Below are 16605 nucleotides of genomic sequence, written 5' to 3'. Positions count from 1 at the left end.
AACAGTACAAATTTAAAAGCAATATGAATCACAATCTAATAGTAATGAACTCCCATTTTCCAGAAGCTAAATGTCAACATAATAGCAATTCACTAGTCCTAAGCTCCTGGGTGTGATTTATTTTTCTCAAAGGGAATGTCAGAGGCTGACTGACTCATCAGAGTGCTTTTGAAAGAGTCATATTCTACCTAAAAGATAGGCTAATGGAAAAACAAGGGAAAGGAGCAACATAATGGTATCTAGCATCAAAATAGTCTTCTCAAATTACCTAGAATAGTTTTCTGATCTCAGGGCCAGCTTACAGACATAATGGTCTTCAAATACTGCATCTAAATAGATTCATGCCACTGACTTTAATGTAGGCAGTAATATGTATAGTAAAAATACAAGACAAATGAAGCAAGATCTTTCTGTGCGATTCTCCCCAAAAGGCAACCTGCTTCCGAGACAGAGACAGGTGGACTGTAGGGAGGCTGAGGGGCAGAGCAGTCTGCTTTCCTTCCCCAATGTGATCCCTGGAGCTTCCAGAAGGAGAACTAAAAAGTGTAAGTGAGTGAGAGGGACGAGTGAGTGGGACCCAGTGGGGTGAGAAGCCAATGGCCTCCTGGGACTGCAAGGAAACTGAAGGTAGGGGTGCCTTGAGGTGGGAGAGGCCTAGTGCAGGCCCAGGGCATGTAGACGTAGGCCTGCACTAGGCCTCTCAGAACCCAAAGTCACCCTGTCCTTCAGTTAATACTCCATGCAGTCACTTAATGACCGCAACAAGGAGAGCATGAATATAGGTCATTAAGTAAGGCAATCATATGGGCAGACTTCATTACAGTTGTAAGTTAAGGACTACTTGTAATAGACAAGAAATAAATGGCAAACACAAATGGCTAACGTAACCTGAGATAACAGAATAAAATCAGCAGAATGGATGGCAGAGGGGTAAATGTGACAATGGTTTCCTTATTTACAGAAATTCAAAGGATTTAAAGAATAATAATAATTATTATAATATTTATTTATTTATAAAATTTATTTGCTGCCCGCCTCAACTCTGGGAAGCTTACAACATTGAACATTTTAAGATTGATTTGAAAGAGATTTGCATACAAATGAGGAACTGATTCCTAAAATTTTATTGAAATTTGGGACAAAACAAGGATAAGTAGAGAAATGTATGATAAGGTATATAAAATTTATTATAATTTATTGTTGGAACAATGGGAAAATATTTCATTGAAAGGGCTGAAATTTACACTATGTTATAATCTTAAAGACAATTTTTTATAAAATGATGTACTGTTGGTATAAGATACCAGAAAAGCTATCTAGAATGTATAAAATACTTCAAATTTATGTTGGAAATATGAACTACAAGAAGAGTCATTTTTAATGTTTGCTGGACGTGCAAAAAAAGCTAGAAAATTTGGAGTTCAAACACACATAGATATTCAGAGGATAAATTCAATTGAAACCAGAACTTTTGGGATCAATGGCTAAACAATTGTGAAAAAAGTCATGGAACGTTGTTTTTAATATATGACAACTGTAACAAGATTATTGTTTACACAAAAATGGAAAGATTCAGCAATGCCTACAACAGAAGCATGGTTGGTGAAAATGATGGAACTCACTGATTTGTTTAAATAGAGAAAAGACCATATGTACATTTACTGGTGACTGGAAAGCCCTTGTGGACTTTTTCTGTAAAAAAATGAAGTTATGATTGATGGTTTTGAAGATTATATAGGGCAGATTATAGAAAGAAGAGAGTCACAATTTAATTTGAGAGAGAGAGAGAGGACCAGTACTCTGAACATTATTGTGTGAATAACATCTTAGTAAATACAATAACAAAAGGTTTACCTGTATATGAATATCATGAGTCTCTGCCAGGTTACCAAGGCTACTAAGTAATTCCTCTGTACAAGATGGCCCAAAACGGGGTGTTACTATAGGAAGTATTCTTGGATACTAAGGATATTCAAGTAATAGAACAAATAGACAATAAATATGTGAGCACAACAGCATTTAAGCTATATCTATGGCTGTATATGTATCATCTATTAAACCATAATTAAAAGGGCTTTAAGCTCATTTTCAACCCTACTATTATGAAAACATAATGTAACATAGCAAAATAGTGATTATTAGCTAATAAAAATAAAGTCCTAAGTGTATGCAAATTCAGGCTTAAACTAATAATCATATTATAATATATATATATATACGGTATATATATATATACACACACACACACACACACACACATACTAATAATCTATTTGATTCTAGAAAGTCTATTGATTCATAACTAGCACAAGATTAATATGTATATAAAACTTATTATTTTCTTATATTTATAATGATAACTAAATGCAATCTAAAACATATACTGCGGGGAGTTATCTAGAAAACAATTTAAATAAATAAGGCAGAATTGCTATTTGGGGAAAGTATCAATAATGAATACTTCTCCATATCTTTATCAAAGCAAAATATCCACGTAACAAGCCTGTAAATAAGCCACTGATATGACCTACTTTACAAAAATAATTTCTAAAAGAGACAGTGAAATTAATTCACTACATTCACTGAAATTAATTTTCTTAAGTTCAGAATTCATTCCCCCCCAAAATATGATTGTAACTGACTCAATTCTTTGAATGTCATTCTGGCTACTTTTTTTAAAAAGGTAGTTTTCTATCTCCTCTCATCACCTGTGGCCCATCGTTTGATCTACACCCCCAACATTTTAGAAGTCAATCTGAAAATGAGAAGAAAGCTATGTTCCTGGGAGCTGTATGGAGTCACACGTACAAAAAGAAATTGGATGGGAACAAGAATAAAATGTAAAGACCAGAATAAAACTATAGTTGTATAGTGTTCATACATAATTAATTAGAGCTGATGTTTAATAACATTCTGTTTCTAATAGATTAGAACTTTCAGTTTGATTTTAATTTTTGGCAGAACTTTAAAAACTAAAGCAATACCTTCTGTAGTCTGATAACATTCTAGGCAAAATATGAGACATCCTGTTGTCCTATCTGATGAGTGCGTATAATCCCTGATTTGTAGCAACATAGAAACAGGAGTTCAATATAAAACATCTAGGCCTGTGATAGTGAACCTATGGCACACATGCCTGAAGTGGCGCACAGAGCCATGTCGCCTGACGCATGCGGCATTACACATTCCTCTTCTAGATTTTGGGTGATGATCATCTGGCCTTCGTGCATGCGGCAGTGCCAGAAAGTGGAAGAGCTGGTCTTCCGTTTTCTGGCAGGAGTATGCACACTTGCCAGCTGATTGTTGCATATGCATGCACGCCGGTAACTGGAAGACTATCTGGCTGGCGCGCATGCACGCATCGGAAACCAGAAGTTCATTTTCTGGCATGTGCTTGCCCCCTGGTCAGCTTCTCTTCTGGGTTGCGGCCCCGATGAGCAAACACACACGGTCCCTTTTCAGTACTCAGTGCCAAGAAAAGGTTCGTACATGGTTTCATATTGGAAGATCATTTTGTTGCATTAAAAAACCTAAACATAAGATATAAAGAAATCATATATATATATACTGCTCTGTGGAAGAAAACTCAGCTTACTTACCTTTTTTCCCAGTATTCCTTGAACAAATCTGAAAAGATCAAAAAAGGGAATTAGAAAAAGACTTATAAATGAATGTGCGAGTTTGGTGATCAACCATGAAATCAATTATTATTTCAATTTGATATGCTTCACAAGGATCTTGATTACAGCTTCCAGAATTCCCTGTTACTTTAATTCCCAATACATCCAAAGGATGCCATATTTGGAAAGACTGCAGGAAATCAACATTTTCTGTGGCAGTTAATGAGACTGTGCAAATGTGCACTAGCTAAGGAGTTTGATCTTAAATGTGCACAAGCTGTTGATAATTAACAGTAGACAACTGGTTATTACTATGTTTTCTGTGACAACTAAATAGATAACATACAAAATCAAGTGAAAGCATAATTGTATGTTATAGTTATGGGCATATTTTTTAGAAAGTAAGAACTTTTGGCTCTGTATCGGAAAACTGAAGTGTTCTATTTTGATAAGCGGCATTTTGTATGGCATAAACATGTTTCATTGACAATACCCTGAAAATGTGAATTCTAATTTCACATCTCTCCTACATTATTTAATTGATGCTACCCCTCTCTCCGCCACAGGCTTTTTAGTAACATTAATCTGCTTTTGAGCAATACAGAGAAACAAGCATTGTTCTTAAAATCTTAAAGTAGATCAGATATAGGTGGGTTCCACAATCATTGCATTGTGATGGCTAATATGATTCTTGAGGTAATTCAGGACTTTGTTCTTTCTAAACTAATTAGACACATCTAGAAACACTTCTGGTTAGATAGCATTTTATAACGTAGGCTATGTAAAATGTGGCTACTAAAGGCATGCTTCTGTGCAGTGTTCCCAAATGCATAAAAATATTTCATTATAACCTACCAAGAAAAATGTGTGAACTGGTCTCTGGGCAGGGCATGTGGGAGCTAGGTAGTCCTGGCCCCCACAGTCTAAACATAGAGCATCTCTGCACCTTTATACCTTTTCTTTATCAGTCAGATGTGGGTGAGAACCCCTGATCTACATGGGCTCTTCTGGAGATGTTTTCTCAAGGCTAGGTGTGGACCAGGGGTGGGTTGCTGCCAGTTTTACTACTGGTTCGCAACACCCATACATGCATGCACTGTTCAATGTAAATTGTTCTGTGCACATTACAGTGAATTGTGCACGTGCAGTCACTAAAATCCAAAATGGCGACGGCCGAGCGATGGCGAGGGAAGCTGTTTGGGGGCTCATCAGGCTTGGGTCGCTGCCAGTTCTGCAACCCAGGCCTGAATTCCACTACTGGTTCGGCTGAACCAGGCCAAACCAGCAGCAACCCAACTCTGTTGTGGACAGAGATGCTTGACAAAGATGTTTGCTAGCTTGGTGGCCAGAGATGTTTGTTAACTCAAGTTCAAGTTTTTGCTGTTGTTAATTATTATAAGGCACAGTTGAACTAATTCCTGTATGTCTTGTTAGCTCATCCAGAATTTTATCTGCCAACCCTTCCTGAAACTGATTAATAAGTGCTGCTTCATCCAGGCCAGATCTTGGGAAATTAGCTGGAAAGCTCTTACGTATTCAGCCACTGAGTAGCACCCTTGTTTCAGTTCTCAAATTTGGGCAATGTGCTGTCATAAGGTCAGAGTAAATGGGTTTATATCTATCAACTAAATTCAGCAGTCATCAAGTAGGGGGCTCTGTTGTGTTAACAATGATGTGGTCCATTTATCGGTAGTAACAATTCTAGATAAAAGGCTGATTATAAACCCACCTCAATGTCTTTCTGTCAAAAATTTCACCCCATACATGTTCATATATAGATTGCATTGTGCTCAAAAGGTAAGAAATTCATACAGCATTCCATCAGACTTTTCTGGACAGGCAATATGACAGGAGTGTCAAACTCAAGGCCCATGGGGGTGCTTAGATCTGGCCCATGGGGCCACCCTGAAAACAGCAAAGGATTGGCCTGTGGTTCCTCTGCCAGCGAAAACAGAGCTCAGAGGACTACAGGAGCCTGTCACAGCTGAAAACAGAGCCTGGGAGCCATGCGCACCCCTCCCGAGCTCCGTTTTCACTGGTAGAGGGCTAGCAAAACAAACTATTAGCAAAAGTGGCATTTGATCACAAGGCAAGAGACATTGAGAAATTCCTCCTCTGGAGACAATGAATTCCCTCCCTCCAGCCCCAGCCATCACAGATGCCCCTGACAAATGACATAGAGCTGGCCATACCCATCCCAGCCACACCTACCCTGACTACGCACCTCCCCCTCCCCCCCCCGAGGTCAAACACAACCTTGATGCAGCCCTCAATGAAATTGAGTTTGACACCCCTGCAACAGGACATTTTCTGCAAGTGGGGAGTGGTTGTTGCTGCAGTCACTGCTTATGCTGACTAGACTTGTAATGTTTGAATTTGGGCTGTGAGTAAAGCAAGCTGCTGAGTCAGCTGGGTATTCCCAATGGCACATTTCTCTATGCTGATCATTTTTCTCAGCGTGGATGTTAGTTAAAGTTTTACTCCCTAATCAGCTGAGAGTTAATGAGGCTGGAAACAAACTATTCTGTTTCTAATTTCAAATACTGACTCACACAAAGTTGCTATGGTAGTTCACAGTTTACTCAAGGTAAAAGAGTAATAACAGTCAACGCATACAAGTCAAAACAGTGTCTGACAAATGAAGAGTGAAGAACACTCCAAAATCATTCCAAGATTCCAAAAGTTGGGTGATGGTTGTCAGTCATTCCAGAGATCAGAATTTCATGGCAAGAATCCACCTAAATTGTCATACAAGAGCCAGAAATCAGACAATTGCTTCCAGCAAAGAAATAAGGGTCAGGGCTGGGTCTTAAATCATGTGCAGTCAGCTGCCATTATTCAAAAGATTTGTCCCTTTTTGGCAACCTCTCTGTTTTACCCTTTACTGCTTTACTCTTCTCTCCTCTTTACTCTCCTCCTCTCCTTTACTTGCAGAATGCAAGTCCGGGAGGCCTTATGTCATTCTTCTCTGATTATTCCAGCTGTTCATGTGATACCTATATTTGATTACTTTTATATGATTCTTGTGTGTCCTGAGGCTGAAATTCCACAGTTTCTACTGAAACCTCTTCTTCAAAATTAGAATCAGTATCTGAGTTTGTCTCAAGATACATATATTCTACTATAACTTATTAGTTTTCAAGTTCCCAGCAAAGCAAACAGAACAAATCATTTTCCATTGGAATGCCAATGCAGTACTAATCTTTCTAAAAGCTTTGAAAACATAGATATGTTCCATGCTTGAGAATGAGGTAGATAGTGGGAGCCCATATGATTATGGTTAAAGTCATTGTAGAGATTTATCTTGTTTGCCTTCATAGTTTTTAATGCTGTTTTATTATTTATTTGGATTGCGCTTTTATATATTGTTAGCTGTATGGAATTACTAAGGCAAGATGGGTGACTATATCCAATGAATCAACCAACCAATCAACCAACCAATCAATCAATCAATCAATCTACATAGAAGTTGAAGAGGAGAAGGATCTTTCTTCACATGAGCAGAAATATATGACTATGCTCATATATACATAATCAGCCTGTGCTGTCTGGAATACATTGTAAGTAACCCAAAATTGCTTAAGAAGGGCAGCCATAAATAATAAATAAATAAATAAATAATACCTTTAATACTTGAACTTTCATAAAAGTGTAGCATTATTCTGCTTATACCTTTATGTTATTCACACATGAGCTTTGAGTTTAGTTCAATGACCTTTAAAATGTTAGAAAAGTTATATGCCCATAAATGTGTTAGATAAGAGCCATGGTGGCGCAGTGATTAGAATGTAGTATTATAGCAGGCTAACTCTGCATTCCACTGCCAGCAGTTCAATCCTACCACCTTTCCAAGCAGTGGTGGGATTCAATTTTTTTTGACTACTCGTTCTGTGGGTGTGGCTTGGTGGGCATGGCTTGGTGGGTGTGGCAAGGGAAGGATACTGCAAGATCTGCATTTCTTCCCAATCAGCTAGGACTCCAGAGGCAGAGAATAGATGGGGGCAGAGCCAGTCAAAGGTGGTATTTACCAGTTCTCTGTACTACTCAAAATTTCTGCTACAGGTTTTCCAGAACTGGTCAGAACCTGCTGAATGAACCAGTTAGAATCTGCTTCCAAGGTCAGTAAAATGAGGACCCAGATTGTTGGGGGCAATATGCTGATTCTGTAAAATGTTTAGATAGGGCTGGAAACCACTATGAAGCAATATATAAATCTAAGTGTTATTGCTATCGCTGTTGCTACATCAATACCAGCATTAGTTTCTCTATAGCTGCTTTTCTTCCTTTTTTAAACATTTTGGCAATATTTTTGAGAAAATCCCAAATACTGTGAAATTATTCCTAGTGTGGTATGAAACACATAAAATAGAAACAGATGTCACATGTTAGTCTTTCTTTAATTTTTGGTAATCCATGTCCTCTTTCTTTCATCATTCTTTAAAAATGTTGCTGCTTAAATTATACAGGAAGAACTATCTGGTTTACCTTTCAGTTTCCTCAATTGATTCTTTGGTGGTCTCCTTATATTCTGGGAAGGTTTCATTAATATCCATGCAAACTTTACCAACAAATGCCCTCTGGCCAAATTTATCTGTAACATACAAAGGAGAACAAGATTAAGAATAATTTTCTTGATCCTCGTTGTTTACAAGTCTTTTTTTAAATTGCCAATAAATTCTGACATTACAAGCATATCTCACAATTCCAGACAATCATTTGGAATAGTATAAAAAGAGTTCTATACAATTCATAATTATCTATCTGTGTAGTTTGTGTATTTTTAGCCACACCATTACAGTTCCCCCACCACCCAAAAGCATTTACAAAATATAGGATCTAATATAATGTAGTTACCACTGTGAGATGTGAGCTATAAGTTCCTTAGTTAAAACCTATTTCATCTATACACAGTGTAGATCCTTTTAGAGAAATTGATAGCAAAATAAAGTGTTTCAAACATTGGAAAAAGTAATAACAGAAGAAAAATGCATGCTTTATTGATACATTTTCTCATGATAAGGATGAAAACTACAAACTTAATTGGGATTTGTCGTTTGTTTTTGGTAATCAGATGAATTTATGTTAGCTTTTGTAATGCAGATTTCATTGACTAAAAGCAAAGAATAACTATGGTATTTTCATATCTAGTTGGGAAGTTTCCTAGATTTATTCACTGCTGTTGAAACAGAATGAACAGCTTGAGTGAGTGATGACTTCAGAAAATAAATCCCTATATTTTTAACTGCATAGAAAATAATTGAAGGATTGAAAGTGTGTTATACTCAACACGGGAATATCATTAATTGATCCAGTTTACAATGACTAAGGCAATCTGAACTATACTTGGAGCTTTTGAAAATTTCTCATTACCTGTAAAAGTATGATCTACCGGTACTTGAAACTTTTGTTTACTTTTTTAAAAATAAAATTCTCAAGTTCCACTAATCCAGAAACCAGATACAAAATAATAATGTGGGTACACAGATACACACTAAAAAAATAAAAAAAAAGATGCCTGACACAGTTAGTCCAGAAATTTGAAATCAATAGTAGTCCTGATTTTCCTTCATGTGTTTTTTTTTTACTGGCAACTAATTTGAGAAGGAAATACATTTTTAATTACTGTTATTGTTAGATAATTGTACTTTAGAAAGCCTTACCAATCTATTTTTAATCACTGACCAATAAATCCCAATTTATTTTCTACTACCCCATTCTAAAAGTTCTTGACAATCTGACAATCTTACCTATAATGTCAGCCAGAAGCAAAGCAGCATCTGTGTGAATTGTGGCAAAATAGCAAGCTGTAGTTGTTCCATTCTTGAGTGTTCGCCTCTGTACAAAAAAAAAAAAACCCTCGCAATTTATTTGTTTCAGGAGAGAATAATGCAGTGAATAATGCTACCATTTTCTTTAAAAAAATCTGCACATCAATATAATCAATGACAATTGTCAGGACAAAAATATAGGCATTATAGAAAAAATACCTTTATTATACTACCTTATGTTATCTATTTTCTTTTAAAAATATTAGCAGTGTATTAACTTAATAATATATCTAACGTGTCCTAGGGTACTATCTTTCCTGGGTAGGCATGTTTCTTCCATTCTGTCTCTTGAGAATTACTAAGGATTCAATTATGGCCTTCAGCAAACAAAGCAGAAACTATTACTCTTTTACCTCTACAAAGATTTAGTTCAAATTATGCAAAACAAATATGCTGTTTCTTTCCTCCGGTTTAACATATTGTTAAGCATTATAATTTATTCAGTAAATCACAGTGAAACAAATCCACTGTGCAAATATAGCCAGCGATAAATCAGAATAGCTGGTTTATCTCTATTTAATCTGAATGACTAATATGTGGGTGTGTACAGTTTATAGACTCTCATTTTACTTTTTCCTTTGTACAACTGTGTTAATTTGTCCCCCCCCCAAAAAAATTCTGAAATCTATGTTTTTGCAAATCATATCAACTTGCATCTTGTCTTTTCATATAATGAAGGATTTGATTTCCCAGAGAAAATAGAAGAAAAGCAAAAGGAGTGTATATTAAAGGGAAGCGGAGTGATAGGATTGGTCATTTTTAAATTGATTATAGAACTAAGACTATATCATATTTAATGGACTCTAAGCATCTAAATTGTGCCACAGTCCCATTTCTAACCTCTCATTAATCCAATCTATTCAGAGTTGGCTCCCTTTTAAAATCCCACAGATTCCAAAGAGAGAAAAAAACTATATGCCCCATTTCACCACTGAGGTTAGTTGCACTTAAAAATGGCTAGATCATGAGCAGAGATTTAAAATGATGCATGCATCTAATTAGTGTTTTATAAAGCATTCTACCAAAACAACATATTATATTTACTTAGCCTTTCCTGTTGTATAAATCAGATGTAATAACTAGGAAATCATCCATATGTATTTAAAGATTTGAAAACTACCCCATGCAAAACTAATTGTATAAAACATTGATTTCCAGCTGCATAAACATATGTGTTCACAAGGGCTAGGTAGGCAGCATTTTGGATTTGATTCCTCAAAGCTGCTTCAGAAAGGACATATTATGAGCTCTTTAAGGGAAGCATGTTTTTCCCCAAAACTGTACAGTTGATCTTTGCAGCTATTTTAAAGAGCTGCAGATGGATGCAATGTTCATTCTGCAGTACTTTCCTGAAATGAAGTCCAAATAATTACTCAACTCTTTATATCTTTCTGACTTCAATGGGACTTCTTCAGTGGTGGATTGCAGATGGGACGCCCCGGTTATGGGCGTACTGGAGCCTGCCTGGAGCACAGGGTACCATTCCGGTACGGTGCTCCGGAGGGCTCACCCACTTGCCCAAGCTCCTTGCCTGTGCTTTAAGCCAGTTGGCGCTTCCGCGCACTGCATGGCGCATATGGTGCCTGCATGACGCTCCGCTGAGCAGCTGGAGCATCACGGAGGTTTGCGGAAGCGTCGCAGGCAAGTACGTGTACGCGCATGCCATACATATCCATGTGTGTGACGCCGGGGCTGTTCCAACCGTAGCAGTTGGAACGGAATCCGAAACCACTACTGGACAACAGTGTTTTGCATTTTATTTTGTTTTATTTTTCAAATTTATGCACCATTCATCTCACAAACTCTTAGTGGCTTACAAATAAACTCTGTAACATCCTATAGAAATAGATAAAGTTCAAAAAATGGAGAGAGCACCCTCAAGACACCAATACCTCCAGGTTGCATACACCTCTTGGGTATCCAGATTAGTTTACAGTGCCAGATCTTAATGCTCTTCCAGAAAACCAGAAGAATGGGGACCAGTGTTTCTGCCTAACTTGATAGGCCGAGTTGATGTAATTGGAACAAGACAGGGTTGGGTTCTGGCCGGCACAGCTGCCGGTTTGCTCATGTGAGCGCTTTGCGTACGTGCAATTAAAATTGTTCTGTGATGGGCAGAACTGAAAAACAAGATAGTGGCGCCAATGGTGCTGACTGGGGAACCAGTTCGGGGACGTGGCAGGCCTGGGTCGCTGCCAATTACAGCAACCCAGGCCTCCAAACCACTACTGGTTCGACCGAACTGGTCCAAACCAGTAGGAACCCACCACTGGTCCCATGCCACAAAGGGCTATAAAGATCATAACCAACATCTTGAATTGGACCCAGAAGCAAATTTAAAATTTAAGTTTTAAAGCAATTTTTAGCTTTATCTGCTCATGGTTTATTTAATAATAATATTAATATTATAATATAATAATAATAATATTCAATAATATTATTATTCAATAATATATATATTATTGTCATTGTACAGAATAAATACAACAAAATTGGTTATTATCTGGGAGCAGGCCATGACATAGAGGTTTAATTAATCTAGCTTTAGAATAATGTTTCCTATACATTCCAATTGCTCCTGTTTATTCATGAATTATACATTTTAAACTGTAAGGAATCAGGCAGAAGATTTTTTTCTTTGTTATGTTTGCATTGAATTAGAAATGAAGAATTCAGGAGAAGTGATAAAGGATTATCAAATTATTATATAAAATTCAGCATAACCTATCCCAAATAATATATTTATATAATTGTAAACCATAGAAATAGTAGGGAAAGAATCCTGAGGTGCTTATGGTGATAAGAAAAAGAGGTACAATAGATAGGACAAACTGACAAGTAGACAGACAGATCTGTCTTACCACAGCTCTAGTGTACACTTCTTCAGCAAAATCAATTTTTTTGAATTCAGCCTCTACTGGATAAGTGGTTTTTTCCAACCATTTCAAAAGAGTCAGATTTCCTTGTATCCCTGTAAAGTAATACTGTGGGGCATGGATATGTGCATCAACCAAACCTGGCATGAAGAATTCACTGGGAAAGAAAAGTATGAGAAACAAGCACATCAACTTTCCAAATGTAATTATTTGCATTTTATTAAATCCAGTGATTTCAGTAACAGTGATATTAACATTATCATATATTCATGATGATGTAATCACACAAATGTTGCAGTTACATACAGTACAGTATTACATCATCATAATGTCTGACACAAGCATGTAAGTACAGTATTTGTGTTGTCATGCATCATTTTCTCCTTCTTTAGAGCCCCTAATCAAATCTCACCTGGATGTTTTAATATGCTTCCTATATAGAAACCAAAGCATCCAATATATATGCACCCTGTTTCCCTGAAAATAAGATCTCCCTGGATAATAAGTCCAATCAGGGGTGTGTGTGTGTGTGTGTGTGTGTGAAAAAGTCCTGCATGCTTTACGGTTTACGACATTTTTTGGATAGGCCGTTGATTTTATGATATTTTATGCTCACTGCTATGCAAATATTGTTATATTTAAATAAATACTGGTGGTTTTTAAGTGAAAAGCATAAGCTTTTTGCAATTTGGTGCTGTTTGGATGGAGATTGTACATTTTCTTTCCTGCTTACAATGACTATGAAAACAGATTAACTGATGCATACCCAGTGGCATATGTGTTGCAATTACTAAGGCTGATGCTAGTGTTTTATTAACATTTTTATTGTTTGTGGCCCTGAAAAGGACTGTTAAGGTAACCAAACATGGTTATTAATATGAAATTGGCCAGCTGTTATTGCTTATCACCAGGCGGCATCGCTTTAGCATAGACTGTATAAGCATTTGCATGTGATCTTTGGTGACAATGTGGTGCCAGGCTGCAGTAATTGATTCAATCAGCTGCTGCTTGGTCTTCGGATGCTTCTTGCTTATTTCATAACCAATCTTGGCTCACAAGTTCTCAGTTGGGTACAAATCCGGGTTCTGAGCTGGCCAATCCAGGAGTCAAACACCATGCTTCTTCATCCACTGCTGGACGGACTTGGCTCGATGACAAAGAGCGTTGTCATCCTGGAAGTAAAAGTCCTTCCCTACATATTGCTGAGCTGAAGGAAACATGGTCTTTTCCAGGACTTCAACATACTGCTTGGAATTCATGATTCGCTGCAATATTTGTATCCGACCAATACCAGAAGCAGCAATACAACCCCAGATCATCATGTGCAATGGATGCTTCACAGATAGATTCAGGCAGTACAGCCTAAATTCTTCAGCTGGAAATCTTCTGACATACTTATTGCACTGATTCCCAGTCAAGTAGAAATTGCTCTCATCACTCAAGATGACCTTGGCCCACTGTTCATTGGTCCACTTGGCATACTTCTTGGCCCACACATGTCGACGAGAGCGATGAGTGTCTGTGAGCAAAGGTTTACTTCGAGCCCTGCAGCCTTTGATCCCTCTGGCAAGCAATCTGCGACGCACTGTGCTTGTGCACACTTTTACATCACATGTTTCACCTCAAATTCTTGTAATCTGAGGTGAGGTGAGCTTCCTGTCAGCCATCAAAATGCATTGCAGAGCCTGATCTTGCTGTTTTGTTGACTTTCTTGGTCTTCCAGAGTGGAGCCTGTCATCAACTGAACCAGTTATTTGGTATTTTTCAACCACTCTTCTCACTGTGGTGTGATGGCATTTCACTCTCTTGCTATTTCTGGCAGGAGTAATCCTCTTCATGAAGCACAATGATGTGATGCCACTGCTCAGTACTGGTGAAAGCAAAGGCCTTCATCCTTGCCCGCAGCCAGAGCTAAATTAAATTTCTCGATGCTTTTCATGCCTATTTATAGTCTGAGAGTATGATAACATTGATTGGCTCATAGATTTAGCCTCTGTGCATTTTGATTGGTCAGCCAAAGCTCACTGCTGATTGGCTACTTTCGATCCTAAGATTCTCTAAAATTCGAGCTGTTTGTTTTAGCACATAAACTCCCTCAAAATCTTAAAAAGACTTTGGTTATATTAATAAAAATTATGCATCTCAATCTGACTGCAGAAATTTTCATCAAAGTACTAATTTTGCATGGGTACTATGAGTGAAAAGTTGATTAAACATGTAAATACAGCTTAAAACTGAAAGCGTGCAGGACTTTTTTACACACCTGTATATACACACACATACATACTAAGGAAAAGGATTAATTACCTTTTCACATGAACAAACATATTAACTTATATGTGGTTAATATTGATAGATGGAGCGATTGGTTATGTCATATGTATTTTGCCAGCATTATGCAAGCAGTTGGTGCTGTGTCTATATGTTTATAACTTGTATATCCATAATTGCATATAGGAAACTGGTTCTACCTCTCCTCTACACTTCTGATATCTATATATATCTATATATCTATATATCTATATATCTATATATCTATATCTATATCTATATCTATCTATCTATCTATCTATCTATCTATCTATCTATCTATCTATCTATCTATATATATATATATATATATATAATTTTCATACAAAACTTGATGCAATCTAGATGTGATCTACATGGCGCTTCCACTTCCTGTTTTCCCCTCATAATAACTCAGTTTGTTGAAATAGGCTGGGTTAAGAGCAGGAGTGGGTTCCGGCAGCCACCACTGCCAGTTTGCTCATGGGTGCGTAGCACACGTGTGCACTTGATGCTCACAGCGCGCACATGCACAGTACAATAAAAATTGCGCAGAAGCCAAAACCAAAATAGTGCTGCCAGGGGTTCTGGCAGGCCTCAGTCGCTGCCAGTTCCAACGATCCAGTTTTCCAAACCATTACTGGTTTGGCCAAATCGGTCCAAACCGGTATGAACCCACCACTGGTTAAGAGAGAATGAGTAGATTAAAGTCAGACAATGAACTTCTGTGTGGAAGTATGGACTTGTCACTCCTGCTGAACACTTTAACCATTACACTATATGAGCTGTCTAATTAGGAATAATATTTATACTCTCTCCTAAATTTGAAGTCTACTTTTCTGTTCAACAAACGCTCAGTTTACAATAACAAAACATGACAATAAAACAATTTAACAATGACTAAACCTTAACAAGAGTGAGTCAGTCTAATTCCAATGCTTGCAATGACTTGCAAAAACATGATTTGGCTGAAGATGATTTGACTGTTTTTTTAGTGTTTGTTGGTACTGTATGGGAAGGATACAAAAATATGGCTAGCATGTCTTTAAAACCTACTGTTTCCCACAAAATGTACATAAAGATGTGCCGAGATGTGGAAAAGGAGAAAGGCAGGTTCAGCTTCTGCTTATAATAAACTGTTTCACAAGGATCTACAAAATGGCAGAGATGGAAGCACACTGAAATAATAAAGCCTGCAACACAATTTATGTCGTCTCCAAGGCATGTTATAAGGCATGCTAGCCATATTTTTGTATCCCTTCCATACAAGCATTTGTTTAGTGATATTTTGAAGTTACAACGGCACTGAAAAAGTGACATATGACTGTTTTCCACTCTTACAACTGTTGTAAGATCCCCATGGTCACATGATCAAAATTCAGACACTTGGCAATTGGTTCATATTTACGATGATTGTAGTCAGTGCCCCAGAGTCATGTGACCTTCTGATAAGCAAAGTCAATAGGGAAAACAGATTCACTTCACTTAAGAAATGCAGTGATTCCAGAAGTGTGGCCAGAAAATGGGGCAAGATCTCATTTAACAACTTTCTTGCATAGCAACAGAAATTTGGGGTTTAATTGTGGTAATAAGTTGAGGACTACCTGTATTTGGTCTATTTTTCTTTGTACTACACGGGTACATTATTTCTGGATAAATGAGGAATTAGCAGACAAAACTATGATAGCAGTCATTCTGTCCTACAGTATTGGAGTAACATTTTAGAAAATAGAGGTAGGTTTGAGGGGAAAAGTTGGCTTATGATGGCTGTAAGAGGAGTCAGGGTTTCTTTAAATGTATTTTCACTGCACTATATCTTAGCTGATTAAAAAGCAGCAGCCTCTGGTTGTCCAACCTTGGCAACTTTAAGACTTGTGGAGTTCAACTCCCAGAATTTCCAACTCAGCTGGCTGGGGAATTTTGGAAGTTGTAGTCCATAAGTCTTAAAACTGCAGAGATTGGATACCCCTGCAATAGTCTGAGTGTGTCAGG

The 16605-nt window shown here is 37.4% G+C and overlaps 1 protein-coding gene across 1 annotated transcript in view; it reads right to left on the bottom strand.

The window, feature by feature from the left end:
- Positions 1–16605, bottom strand: part of GDA (guanine deaminase) — a 57816-nt gene that overhangs the window by 19394 nt on the left and 21817 nt on the right. Inside the window, exons 3-7 of the mRNA XM_032212838.1 lie at positions 12310–12481; positions 9368–9455; positions 8106–8211; positions 3600–3627; positions 1855–1962 (exon numbers count right to left, since the gene is read on the bottom strand). Of these exons, the coding sequence (XP_032068729.1) occupies positions 1855–1962; positions 3600–3627; positions 8106–8211; positions 9368–9455; positions 12310–12481 (502 nt within the window). The remainder of the gene's footprint in view (positions 1–1854; positions 1963–3599; positions 3628–8105; positions 8212–9367; positions 9456–12309; positions 12482–16605) is intronic.

Source organism: Thamnophis elegans, chromosome 3 (genome assembly GCF_009769535.1).
Source record: "Thamnophis elegans isolate rThaEle1 chromosome 3, rThaEle1.pri, whole genome shotgun sequence".
NCBI classification, from domain to species: domain Eukaryota; kingdom Metazoa; phylum Chordata; class Lepidosauria; order Squamata; family Colubridae; genus Thamnophis; species Thamnophis elegans.
The sequence above is the reverse complement of the archived record's forward strand: the minus strand, read 5'-3'. Positions and strand labels throughout refer to the sequence as shown.